Here is a 12,763-nt window from a genome sequence, read left to right on the forward strand (position 1 = left end):
GCTACATGCCAACCGTTCCACAAAATGTTCACATAAGTGAGAAGTGCTGCTTCAGAGGGAACAGCTTGAGAAAACAGCAAGCAAACTGCCTTGGATTTTAAGCAGTACAGGGCTGGAGAGCAGGCATCAGGTAAGTGCAAGCATGAGCTAAACCAACCTTGCAGTAATGTAAACATCAAGAAAAGGCAGCTTTCCCTGCCTACATTTTGTTATTCTTGTTATACATGTTCAGCAACAAATCACACTTTAATCCACACACACTTTAAGTTGACAAAACAGCTTTCCACTAGTGATTAATACATTGCAAAGTCAACTCCACCACCAGTTCAGCTTTAGAAGGAAGCTACTACATTTCAGCATGCAGGTGTTTGTTGTGTTTGATAGGAACTAGAGGCTTAGTCCATGGAACCAACAGTATTTGCATGAGCGTTTGCAATTCTCTGCAGTTTAGAAGGATAGACAAAAGCAGTGTTAGGTCCCATGATTACAAACTTACACAAACTTAATCCATACATCCTGTTCAATGGAGACTAAGACCGCTGTAAATCTAGCTTAATAAACAATGTTGCAACTACCTATTTGTTTTCAGTGTTGAGGCAATTAGCATAAACAGTCAAACCTTACCTTCATTCCTTTAGTAATTCCATTTTTCTTATAGATTCCACTTTTTAAGAGGTTATTCTGTTTCTGATGATGATGATGTAGGTGCCCATTGCAGACAGCACTGGGATTAGCCATCTGTTTAAATTAGTCAGATTCTCAGTTCTTAAGGGTGTCTCAGGTCTTTCTACTGTAAAAAAGACAGTGGGATGAGAAGATAAAGTTCTTGGTTAAGGCCTGAAAGGTATCCAACTGGTCCGTCAGGATTTTCCAGGATGAGAGGAGGAACTGCCTTTTGCAATATCTTCGAAACGTAAAACTTTCTTTCATACACCTTCAGCCCCAGTGAGCTAGAATGCCAAATACATAGCAGAGGTGTGCTCTTAAAATCTCTGAAAAATACTGCTCATTGCTGGCTATTGCACGAACACGGCTCCTGTGAGTCAACAAGGCTGCTGCAGCTATCAAGAAGTGGGTGGATTCAGAGGCGGAGACACTTAAAGATACATCACCTCCTAAATACCTCCCAGTGGAGGAACATCATGTTTCCCTTCTCCGAATTACACTCAAAGTAGTTCCTTTATTCCATTTAAACTAACAAAATGTTTTCAGATTTAAACAGAGTAATCTTTAAAATTACATGCTTCGTCTTGCTGAGATGAAAAAAGCAGTATTGCACTAAGTAGAACAGAAAGACTTTTTTTCCCTTTTTTGAAACACATCTTGTAGAGGTGACGTGGTAGATTATTATCTTAATAATGACACTATTAACTCTGCAAGGAAATGGAAAACACTTTGATATTAAGATGAAAATTTATCTAGAGCTAGAAACATTATGTTTGGCTCCATCCTACAGACATGTGCACAGGTATTCATTCACCTGAGTGAACTGTCCCTTTAAACTCAGTTTGGCCAGTAGTTGGATAAATGGCATGCTATTATAATTAATGAGAAATGGAGTTTTATAAAATTGATTAATTTAGATTTAAAACAAGTCAGGCTTTAATCAAATGTGAAACTACTAAGGAGGACTAACATATCTCTTTTAAGACAAAAGTTTATTTATTGTGGAAATACATATATTGTCTTTGCTGAACCAAATTCTCATGTTTAAGATTTTAGTGATGAAGCATAAAGGTAGAGGCATCTCTGATAGCATTTAATAGAATCCCTTCCTTTCAAAATTAAAATTAATGTGGAGACAAGGAAAGCTGTATAATAATATCAATTTTGAAAAACAATTAGGATGAAAGGCTGGGAAAATAGAAATACTGAAGTACTTTAATGAGAAAAAATTACTGTGCCATCTTGGCAATGAAATGTAAGCGATTTGTAGAAAAAACAGCCTACAACTTGAGTATGTGGAAAATGCAGGAGATTAAATGTTAAATGAAGCACTGTTAAAGTACACAGGGAAACACTGTGTTGGTTTTGCAAACTTGTCTTAGACACGTATTAAATTGTTAAAATATGTTTTCTTCTTCAAAGTGATTTGCAAAGTGAGAGTTTTCAATGTGCTGGAAAGCTTTTGCTTCCTGCTTAAGAGAGATCTAAACTGATCTGTCTTTAAAAGAAATATCTGTATATGCTTCCTTCTCAATTTCACCTCATTTCATACCATCCAGAGATTTCCACTAAAGAACTGCAGAAACCCTCCAGGATACATTATAGAGTAGCACAATTTAAAAAGCAGTCCATCTTTAACTAGACTTGATTGTTTTATCATTGGAAAGAACTTATGTATTTCAGTTAATAAGACTGGAAGTAGTAGTTTGGGTCAAGAAAATATTCCCTTAACTGACTAAAATGATACAGAAACAGAAGAACACCAAAAACGTTTTGCTTCACAATTACACCAGATTCAGCATCAGAATTCAGATTTCCTTGGTTTTGTCTTTTTGGTGCTTTTCCTAGGCAAGAATGCCTCATTTCTGTGTGAATCAGTCTTGTTTAGGCTTCATTAAGGCATCTGTAAGGATAACTCTATTTCAAATGAATCGTGAATATGTAGTGACAAAATAAATTGTTGGTCATAAAGGGCTAAGAGCTCATATTTGCAAGGAAAAGATGAGACTGAGATGAAGATAAACCAGAAGTAGGCAGGAAGAATGGTTAGTAATACTTCCCTGTATACCTGTAACCTGTGGCATGCTGACAAATGGAACAAGGTAACATAAGGCATTCGCTCTGCACCTGGCAACCCCTTCCCCCCAAGCTTTCTCATTTGGCAGTTATGTCCTTGATTGCCACAGCAAATCAAATATCTGTAAAACATGCCCTCTGCTCAGTCAGTTACTTCACCCTGTTGTGAAAAAGGTAGGACAGGAACACTTACCAGAGCAGCATTGGTCCCGTGGCCCAGCTGGAACTTCTGCCAGGTGTGCTTCCCAACAGGCTCCGCACCTTCCAGGGCACAAAGCGATATAATTAACATCTCATATGCCTCTTATATTTTTTTCCAATTAGGTTCATGAGGGAGGTGGAATCTCCAATTAGATAACACTTCAGATAATGCAAATTCTGTTGCCAGTCCCAGGCTCTAGATCTGCCCTTGTTATCTATTTCTGGGCCCATGAAATACCAGTGACCTTACATGAATAAAATAGTGAATTAAATACGTTATATTAATTCTAGTTTTCAATGTCTAGAACATTTCAGATCACAAACAAATAGCACTTAAAAAAAAAGAAACCGCATTTAAATATGAATTTAAATGAGCAATTAAAAAAAGCTCAGAGAAGAGCTGTCCTTTGAGTATCTGTTAACCATGGTCTAAAAGCCAGTGCTCACAAAACAAATACCACTAGAGGCTGAGTAAAATTCTTGTCCTGATTCCATTCAGAGCAAAAGACTTATAGAAGGGACAAGTCTGGCCAAATACACAGAAAGGATCTGTAAACAGAATGTGGTATTTCTCCTGGAAAAAAAAAATTGGATTTTGCCTTTCAGAACTCCATCTTACTCAAAGCCATGTATTACTCAGATTTCTATATACATATCTGTCATGCTACTGGTTACCTGCACCTAAATCTGTCCCTCAAACATACGAGAGTCTATGCTGCCTGGACCCTGGAGGAAGGACTCAATAATTGTGTGCTTTGCAACACCAAAACCATCACTAGCAATACCCTGTTTATTTTTACCATTCTGGGAAGTGGATGGGAAAAAAATTGCTATGCTGACTGTACAAGAACTGTGTGTATTTAACTGCAGAGGACACCAATCCTACTAAGATTATATGTGCCCTTCTCTCTAGTGGCTTGGGCACTGGTTCCCCTTCATACATTGGCAAGAAGATGGTGAATTTTTAAGGTTACTAGCAGACCACACACCATGTTCTACAAAGATGCTAGTAAAGTTTGCAAGACGTGACTACAATCACTATAAATCCGTAGGAAAACCACCAATGAATTCCCAGGTTCTAGGTTTTACTCCTTGCTTTGTCATTATCCTGTTAATGCCATCGGATTTTCACCAACTCACCTCTTGAAAACAGGATAAAAGGGTTTAAATCCTTTGTTAATGCTCTGAGACAAATTGCTGAGCAGCATGGTGCAAAAGTGAAGAAAAATATATGCAGTTAATTAACCGAGGTTTAACAACAGGGCAGAGAGAAAGGGAGGTGTAGGGCTCTGTCTAAGCAGCCTCCCAGTGTTCAAAGAAAATCACTTTTCTGCTATTGCACTCCCATTGTTACAAAAAAGAACAGGATAAAAGGCTGAACTCTGCTGATGCACTCAGGAAGTGGGGACAAAAACATCTAACCTGCCATTAGACTTTTGGCCCAGTCAGACATGTAGGGTAATCGGAGTGGCCACAATGTCCCCATTTTGAATAGCAATACTGAGTCCACAATGTCCCCATTTATAATGGCAGTACTGGATTACCTACCAATAAAAAAAGTAAATGTTGCAAGAAAGCAAGAGAGCTCATCCCCAGAAAGCTGTCATGTCATAAGCCAGAAGGATTTTGCAGGATTCCTACTCATCTCAGAGTACAGTTAGTTATGGCACAGTTGTGAAATGGTCTTGCAATCTCATTGCAAGATCATGATAATTTCAGTTCATGACAGATGCACATTTAAATGCCACATGAAACAATAAGGATTTATACAAAGACATCAGGTAGCTTTATGCTTGTTTTCAGCAGACAGACAGCAAAGTCAAACAGAAGCTGAAAAAACTGGGAGCCCGAGTCTTTTCCTTTGTTAAAAGTCAAGATTCTAATGATGTTTAAATAGGCAGCAGAGCATGCTCCAGTAGTGGAGTACACAGTAAAAAATCCTTCTGGCTCTCCCAATCACTTCTCTCACAACAGAAATCCACTTTATAAATTCTGTGTACCACTGAAGACTTATTTTCATATTTAATATATGTGGACACATGGATGTCAGAGGCAACTCCTGCCTCGGATATGTAAACGACTTCGACATAACAACACCAGTGAGCCTGAAATAAATGAACTAACAGGGAGACACCACAACAACAAAGCAACATAAGCAACAGCAAGTACCAGCCATCAGCTGGTCAGTCATCCCCATGGATGTCTTTTGAGACTCATCCACATTTCACCAGCACTGGCTAGAGGCTAAATTTCCTAAATGTTCACATGGAATACCCGCTAATCCATGTTTGCTTGTTTAAACCCTCTCTAGCCAATACGTATGCGGGAATAAGTAGGGATATGCCACTACACCTGTGAAACTGCACCTCAATGCTGAAAGATCCCCTCAAGTGCCCTTGCACAACTTGAAGGATGTACAAAATGCTTGGATATTGGTCAGGGAATAATCTGGAGCGCCTCAGAACCGTGGCACAGGTGGATGCACGCAACCAGCATTGCAACAGGGAGGGCATGGTACAACAGGCAGGGCTCCTCTGTGTCTGGCAGGTCCATCACCTGCAGAGCCCTGGGGCTGGCCTGGTTGGCTCCTGCCACCTCTGCACCTTCATATTCTTTCACGATGGGCAGTAGGATGACAGGACAATGGAAAGCCATAAGCGTATAAAGATACCGTCACCCTGGTTTCTTAAGCAATACTACCAGAACCAGTTCTCTCAGAGTATCCAGATGTCAGTAAGATGTGAGTACTCATAACATTAGGGATTTGTTGGGGTTTTTTATCTGATATATATATGATTGATATATGATACACATATCTGATTAGGAATCTGTACTTAATCCTGGAACGTTTGTAGCACCTGGCACTTTGACTTCCTTGAAAGGATTAAGACTTTACAAATTGCAAAACTGATACAGTTCTGTCCTCATTTTATGATAAAAAAATAAAATATATCTGACTAGAATGTCATGATTAGAGAAAACCAACAGCAATACAAAAATGGCACCAAGACCAAAAGAATGACAGTAAGTCTGCTGCAAAAATCCAACATTAAGCACAAGTAAAAGCCTTTGCTCTAGCTTCTTCCAATTACAAGTATCATGCCATTACTACATTCTTATCTGGAAATTTATGATTGAGTTGAATCTGCAATTCTTACTCCTTAAATAAAAAACTCACTCGGGTAGTAGACCCAGTGAAGTCAGTAGAACTACTCAGCCAAGCCAAAGGCTAAAAAAAACTTTACAAGCGTCAGGTAGAGGCAATAATCTCTTTCTTGGGACATTTTAGTCCTCACCTCTTTCAGCAGTGATGTGATCTCCATAGCTGTCCAAGGCAGATTTCACTCTACTTTTCTGAGACCTCCTGCCAGTCAGGCTAATTTGCTTGCTGAGCTCCATAATTTGCAAGAAGCCAGTGTGGTATTGTCACTGTTTCCAGTTGTTGACATGATGAATGGAGCAGAGACAACTCTGTGCCATCTGTTCCTTCTCTGTGTCGTCACCACATCGATTCAGACAAGTGGTTCTTAGCTACAGACATCTGGAACATTAAGATAACCGATACTTAACCAGGTAGAAAAATCACCTTAGTGTTACTAATAAAACTGAACAAAACAGACGTGGCTTTAACCTGTGTTTAATGATGAAATTTCAGGCTCTGAACAGGAAATTACAAAGTGATTCCCGACAAAACTTAGAACTTATTGCTTATTGTTCTTGGAATGTAATTGTTCAGTGCTTCCAGGAGCAGGAGATTTACACAGGCCCAGATGAGAGTTAATAATGCTACTCAGTTAGGGGGGAAAAAAAAAAGCATTGCAAAATACTCCATTTTTTAATTTAACAAGTGGCTCCGTTTTGCAATTCTTACTCATTCAGTGACCCAATGAGGTCAATACTCATCCAAGTAGTAGTTATGCTTCAAAACCTTTTTATTAGCATTACTAAATGTAGTGAAATGATACAGGGGATTATTTGCCTTCCCCATTGCCAGTGAACAAATAATTTCAAGGCATTACGCAGAATTAGATTATTGTGTTAAATGTGACTCCATACATGGGCTCTCTGTAGTCTCATTTCCTGTTGTCATTGCCTATAGTTTTGTTATTGATCATTTCAGTTCTGTCCATCCTAGGGAAACACAGGTCAAGAGGAAAAAAAAAAACCCAAACCAAAATCCCCAAACCTGTACTTATTGCCATTTATTATGGTAAAGAACTGGTAGCTGGGTTGCCTTATAAAAACTAAAAAATTTTTCATTCAGTTGCCTCGTGCTATTTTACTATGGTTGACATTAGTTATTTTTAGCCTACCCTGTCAAACCGATGGAAGAAACCAAAATATCGTTCACTCTACCTACTTACTACAAATATTCAAAAGCTTTTCCAGATCCATTTTTTTTGCTATTTTCACTTGTGCAGAATTTATTTTGACTATTGTGAGTTTTGCCCCTTCTTGGCAGACTTAGCTGCAGTTCTTTCTCAGTTCCATGCCTCGCCCAAGTCAATGGGGCTCTGAAGAGGCACCAAGGGTCAGACAGGAGGCTGAAAGGGTGAGTGAGTATTTAAAAATTCATCACAGAAATTGTTGCCAAATACAGGAAGGGCAACATTACAAAATTATTCCAAGAATTTTTGAAATCTACAGAGTTCTGAGACAGATGGTTTTAAACTTGGTTTAAGACTTATATTTAATCACGCTATACAATTTTCAAAACAAAATAAAATGTTATTCCTTACTTGGAGTAATTTGTATTTAAGAATTAGTGTACAAGTCTGAAACAACCTAGATTTGTTACAGAAGATTTAGGAACACACTCAGGTATTCCAAAAACACTGCCATGTTTCAGGAGCCAGGTGTCCAAGAGTTCAGCTCAAAGCTGTTGCATATAGTATAGAACAAAATCATTTGAAGGTTTCCCAGAGCAACGGGTCCTATTCAACACATTAGTTTCAGTCACAAGATTTTCATTAAACTCACTCATGTTTAGGATTGCAGTCTTTCAACTCTTATGCCAAGACATCAGAAAACTAAAGCTTCTTTTCTGTGGTGTTTGTTCATTTTTGTATTTCACGTAATCTCTAATTTTAATATTACACAAGGTAAGTTTGTCAGACCTCAGTAAAGAATTGGAATCAAATGTCACTTTTTTCCAGTAAAGAATTGGAATCAAATGTCACTTTTTTCCAGTCTCTGCAGTTCCTTTTTGAAACAAATCCTTATGTCAAACAAAGCTGCATATCACTGGAGAGGGCAGGCAAGTCGGGCCTTAGAGTACTTTTAGGTAGGTCTCATTCCACTCTCCAGCTATTCATCCCTTAGCCTGGGAGGTGACTATTCCAGCTACATTTAGCAGCCTACTGCCTTCAGTGGATTTCAAAGCAACCTTTTCTGTACAGGAGACTGTAACCCAGGATAGAGGGCTGATTTTTCAACACTGCTAAAATTTCAAGCCATTAAGTGATCAGCTACAACTTGCTCTGACTTTAGTGCATGTCCTTCATTTCCAGCACTTTCATTGTAGCTAACAGACATTTGGAACAGTCTTTTTACCTGGAGTAGCTCTTTCCCTCACCTGTTATGCACTGTGCTGGCAAGCAGCAGCTGATGTCAGAGATTTACTGCAGCATTAATGTTTCTTTGCATAAGGTTTCCTTCTCTTCCTTTTCTCTGCTAAATGGAACAGAGATGAGTCAAGACTTGTGACTGAGATAGGCAAAAACTAAATACTCAGCAGGAAAGGCTCTGCCAAGGTTTCCAGCACCTGAGCTGGTTTCCTCCTATGCTCATCCACAGGATAGACCTATTCCTGGTACCACCCCGGTCCCTTGGACTACGCCACATAGCTGGATCCCCCTCTCCAGCCTCCCTGCAGTGCTATGCACTCACCACGGGAAAGGCAGTGCTGGTGCAGGGTCTTCATTTGGCCCAGGTGATGGTCCAGAGCTTCAGCTTGTCCCCTTTGCTGTGGGGCCTGGCTGTTGTACACCCACCAATCTGTAGAGGATAGAGAAGCAAGACCCCCAGCAGGGTGGGGAGAGGCTTAATAGACTCTGTTTCCACAGAAAACAGGTGTATAGAGGAAAGGAGTGGAGCAAAGTTTGAGAACTGTTGGAAGAACTTCTCGAAACTGAGGTTTACTATTGTACTTCTGTGAAAGAAATACCAGGAAAAAGCCCTTACTTCTCCTTTCCTTCCCTTCCCACAGCAACTGCCATGCTTCAAACTCCAACATTTGTCAGTTCTAGCAGCCAATTTAGGATGTGCTACCCTTTGTCACAGAAGAATTCCAGAATTCTGATACTGCTTTTACCCTTTTAAATCACTGTGAAGTTACATCTTTATCGATAGATTTCTGAGGCCGGGATATACCACTAATCATGAGATTCAAGATTAGAATCATTAAATTCAAGACTAGTACATTTTTACTGAGACAGTTTGGCACTTTACTAGTCTGAAGCCTGATGCTCTATTAGTGATTTGAGTTTGACTAAAGGATATCTCAAGAATATTTTCTGACGTAACCAGAATTGCTCAACAATGGAAAATGTCATACTTTTGCAACACGTTCAGTATCACCCAGATCCATATTTTGATGTTTAAGACAGAGGGACAAACACACACACACACACACACACAATCAGCAGTTCTGTGTAAAAACAATATCTAGAGAGGAAATCAAAAAATCCTGTGATTACTCTGCAGTGAGTCATGGCCTTCTCCTTAAGAAGACCCATGTGCCTTCACAGGGCTCTGTTGACTCCAGGCACTCTGTCCAGATTAAGATTTATACCTGGATCTATCTAGGCCTAATTTAAATTCACTTGTATTCTTACAAACTTAATTCTTACTGAAACTTGATAAGAAAGTTAGATATTCACCCTGATCAAGCACAAGAAATTTCAGACCAAACCCACCTTCCACATGATGCTTAGGGCAATACTTTAATTAACTTCAGGAAGCAGTGTAATTAAAGATAAATCCAAAATGTCATATAGTATAGAACAGCAAGAAAATCAACCACATATTTCCTTTTTTATACTTAATTAGAATTGTGAGTGCACTTCACAAGAACTCAAACCACTGTTCGCTATCATGACCTTTTGGTTACAAGGAACACCTTTAACTTAAGTCTTTTTAACAAAGTAGTCACTCCCAGAACAACACAGCTTTTCTTGCAAACATCCCTGCCTTCCTACAGGTCCATATGTACTTTGGGTATTTCCAGTCAAAACAATACACCTGTTCACAGTGTAAAGGTAAGGCTGAGAATAATAATTTATAAGATACAGCAAAATTCCTGGCAACTCTTGTAACGTTTCTCAAATCATGATCATTAAATGTGATTACAGTTTGGATTCCAGGGAATCTTCTTTCCAAGGTTGTCATGGCCTTCCTAAGACCTCACAGACTCTCTCTGTCACTCAGCATCACTTTCAGCAAAATCCAAGTTGTTTTGCAATACTGTAATGGTGCAGGAGACAGCTAATTATTACTTAGTGAACACCACTAAAAAGCAAAGACTTTTAGGTTAACAGTAGCTGATGTGGCAACAAAAATCAGGATTCTGCCTTATTTAGTCTTTGTTTACACCTCCCAGCATCTGTGATAATGTTTGATCTGTATTTTGTCAGATACTGGTATTCCCCAAATCATTCACCAGGACTATGAAGGTTTTCTAGTCAGTTCAATGTTGGTTCTCTTATTATGTGTTTCCTGGAGTCACATTTGAGCTGGATAGTGGGAGAGGATTCGCTTCCCACACTCAGTACTGCCAACTGGCACAGTTTTATCATGAGTGTAATGGCATTTAATGCTTTCTCCTGTAGCCCCAGCTCCTGGAGCAATGGGACTTCGTGAGATCAGCTTCATACTTTTCTTTTTTTTTTAATGACAGGAGAGGAGCACTTGAGTTAGTGCTTTTTTGTCTTTTCATATGGTCCTCCACAGGCACTAAGACAACAACATGGTATCTAAATGAAAGCTGAGACTTGCAGATGATAAATGGCTGTGGGAACTAGGCTTCAAGATAAACAACCAATATAGTGAGATCCATGCTGAACCTGAAGCCTTGGCGATTCTGGCTGTGCAGCATTTTGTAATATTTATTATCCTCCGAGACAGAGTTTCAGTGTTTCTTCCAATAAAATCAAGTTAATAAATTGCATTTTTAATTTTCAACTGACCTTCTACACTCAAATTTTATTTTCATAGCCTAGTTACAGATAAGAAGCAGATCACATTATTATTTCTGCTGTCCAGGGAATGAAAAATCATATTTCATAGCATTTTTCTATGTTTCAATATTTCTTTTGGGTCAACCCCAAAACCGTTTAGAAAGTTTTTTTCCTAAACATTTAAATTTATTCTAATAACCTTTTTTTTTCTTCTAGAGGGTAAAGATCCCATAACTGGTAGACCATTTTCATAGTGAGAGACAGAAGTTCAAATCCATTCCCTGCCAGATTCATAACAGAGATTCTCAGACCCTTTCTGCAGCAGGGACATAGACCACTAGATTCACTGTCTTTCTTTCACTCTCCCACCTTATAGACAAATAAAATTTTATTCATGTTCCTTTAGGGCAACATTTTCAGTGAAACAGATGTAGAAGGATATAGATATAAGTATTGGTTTGGGGAAATAAATTCAGATCTTCCTGAACCTTTTTTTCCTGAGAGCTTTGTTACACTTTCAATTTTTAGTGGTTTATAGCATAGGTTTGGGGTTTTTTTTTAAATAAATACAGCATATTGTAAAATCAGTTATAAATCCACAGAACGTAGCCTTCAAACCTTTATGTTCTCTAACTGAAGACTATTTAGATATTTTTTCAGAGTGCACTTGGCTGTGACCCATTAATACAGGACTCAAATGAGCCACTGAAAAAACACATTGCAAGGTGGAGGTTTCTTTGCTGTAGCTGTCCTGGGGCTCCCTCTTAGCAGCTTGTTTCATAGTCAGTAGGGTTAATGTCAAACAGATCTCAAGGAGGCACAGGCATTAACCAAAATCTGGAAGAGCACTTGGTATAGCTATTCTACCCACTCCAGTCCTTCAGCAATTGCTGAGTTACACTTCCAAAACTAGAACAAACATTAAGTGGTGCTTTTCCTGCTACACTGTTTTGTGTAGCTTCTTACTCTTCCAAAACATCTTCTTTCCTAGTAAGATGTCCTAGACATGAAGGATCATTATCATGTTTAGCAAAAACTTGCTGTGTAAAACTGGAGGAATAAAGGACCTTAAAGCTGCTTGGATGAACGAACTTGCACTGACCTCTGATGGCTGTGAATGTGTATGAAACACAGTCCTGCAGTTATTTGTGCTTCCTTAGGAGCACCAGTGCTCTAATTAAAGTGATGTTAACATGATAAGACAAAACCTCTTTTGAGATGGAAACCAAAGAACTTATAAAGGAGTCCTGGTATTATTTTTGCTTTGCATCACCATTCTCTTTGGCAAGCACGGTGAAAATGTGTTCACAATAGAAGTTATTTTTGATGGAATGCCTGTCTTTCTGTATTCCAGCTGTTTGGAAATTTCCCAAGAGGGTTTTCTTAAAACACCTGTCCACCTTATTTCTTCTTTATAAATGATTTTATAGGGTGGAAAACGCATGAAGCATGAAAAAACTACTGTCACAATTTTCACGGCTGCTGAATTCACAATACATTACAGAAGACTCAGTTCCAAGGCTGCTAAGTTGGGAGAAGCACATGAACTTAAATCACTGCCAGTATGGTAGAAACTGTCTTGTGATCTTTGGAATGGGCTTGCTTGGGCCACTGAAAAGTTTTTGAGTCGGGGGAGAAGCCAA

The 12,763-nt window shown here is 38.9% G+C and overlaps 1 protein-coding gene across 13 annotated transcripts in view; it reads right to left on the minus strand.

The window, feature by feature from the left end:
* SPTLC3 (serine palmitoyltransferase long chain base subunit 3) overlaps positions 1 to 12,763 on the minus strand; it is a 125,602-nt gene that overhangs the window by 94,563 nt on the left and 18,276 nt on the right. For 8 of the 13 annotated variants that reach the window (XR_001875452.1, XR_001875451.1, XM_017818747.1 and 5 more), the window contains 5 exons: positions 8,833 to 8,940; positions 8,519 to 8,616; positions 6,240 to 6,484; positions 2,936 to 3,003; positions 625 to 790 (listed from right to left, as the gene is read on the minus strand). Coding sequence is in view for 11 of the 13 variants with exons in the window: in XM_017818747.1 (XP_017674236.1) it covers positions 625 to 738 (114 nt within the window). In the remaining 2 variants the exon portion in view is untranslated. Of the gene's footprint in view, positions 1 to 624; positions 791 to 2,935; positions 3,004 to 6,239; positions 6,485 to 7,307; positions 7,370 to 8,518; positions 8,617 to 8,832; positions 8,941 to 12,763 lie in introns of those variants that run through there. The other 5 variants (XM_017818751.1, XM_017818753.1, XM_017818750.1 and 2 more) reach the window with 5 other exon arrangements.

The sequence above is a fragment of the Lepidothrix coronata genome, unplaced genomic scaffold (assembly GCF_001604755.1).
Source record: "Lepidothrix coronata isolate B3197 unplaced genomic scaffold, Lepidothrix_coronata-1.0 Scaffold71, whole genome shotgun sequence".
In the NCBI taxonomy this organism is placed as follows: Eukaryota; Metazoa; Chordata; class Aves; order Passeriformes; family Pipridae; genus Lepidothrix; species Lepidothrix coronata.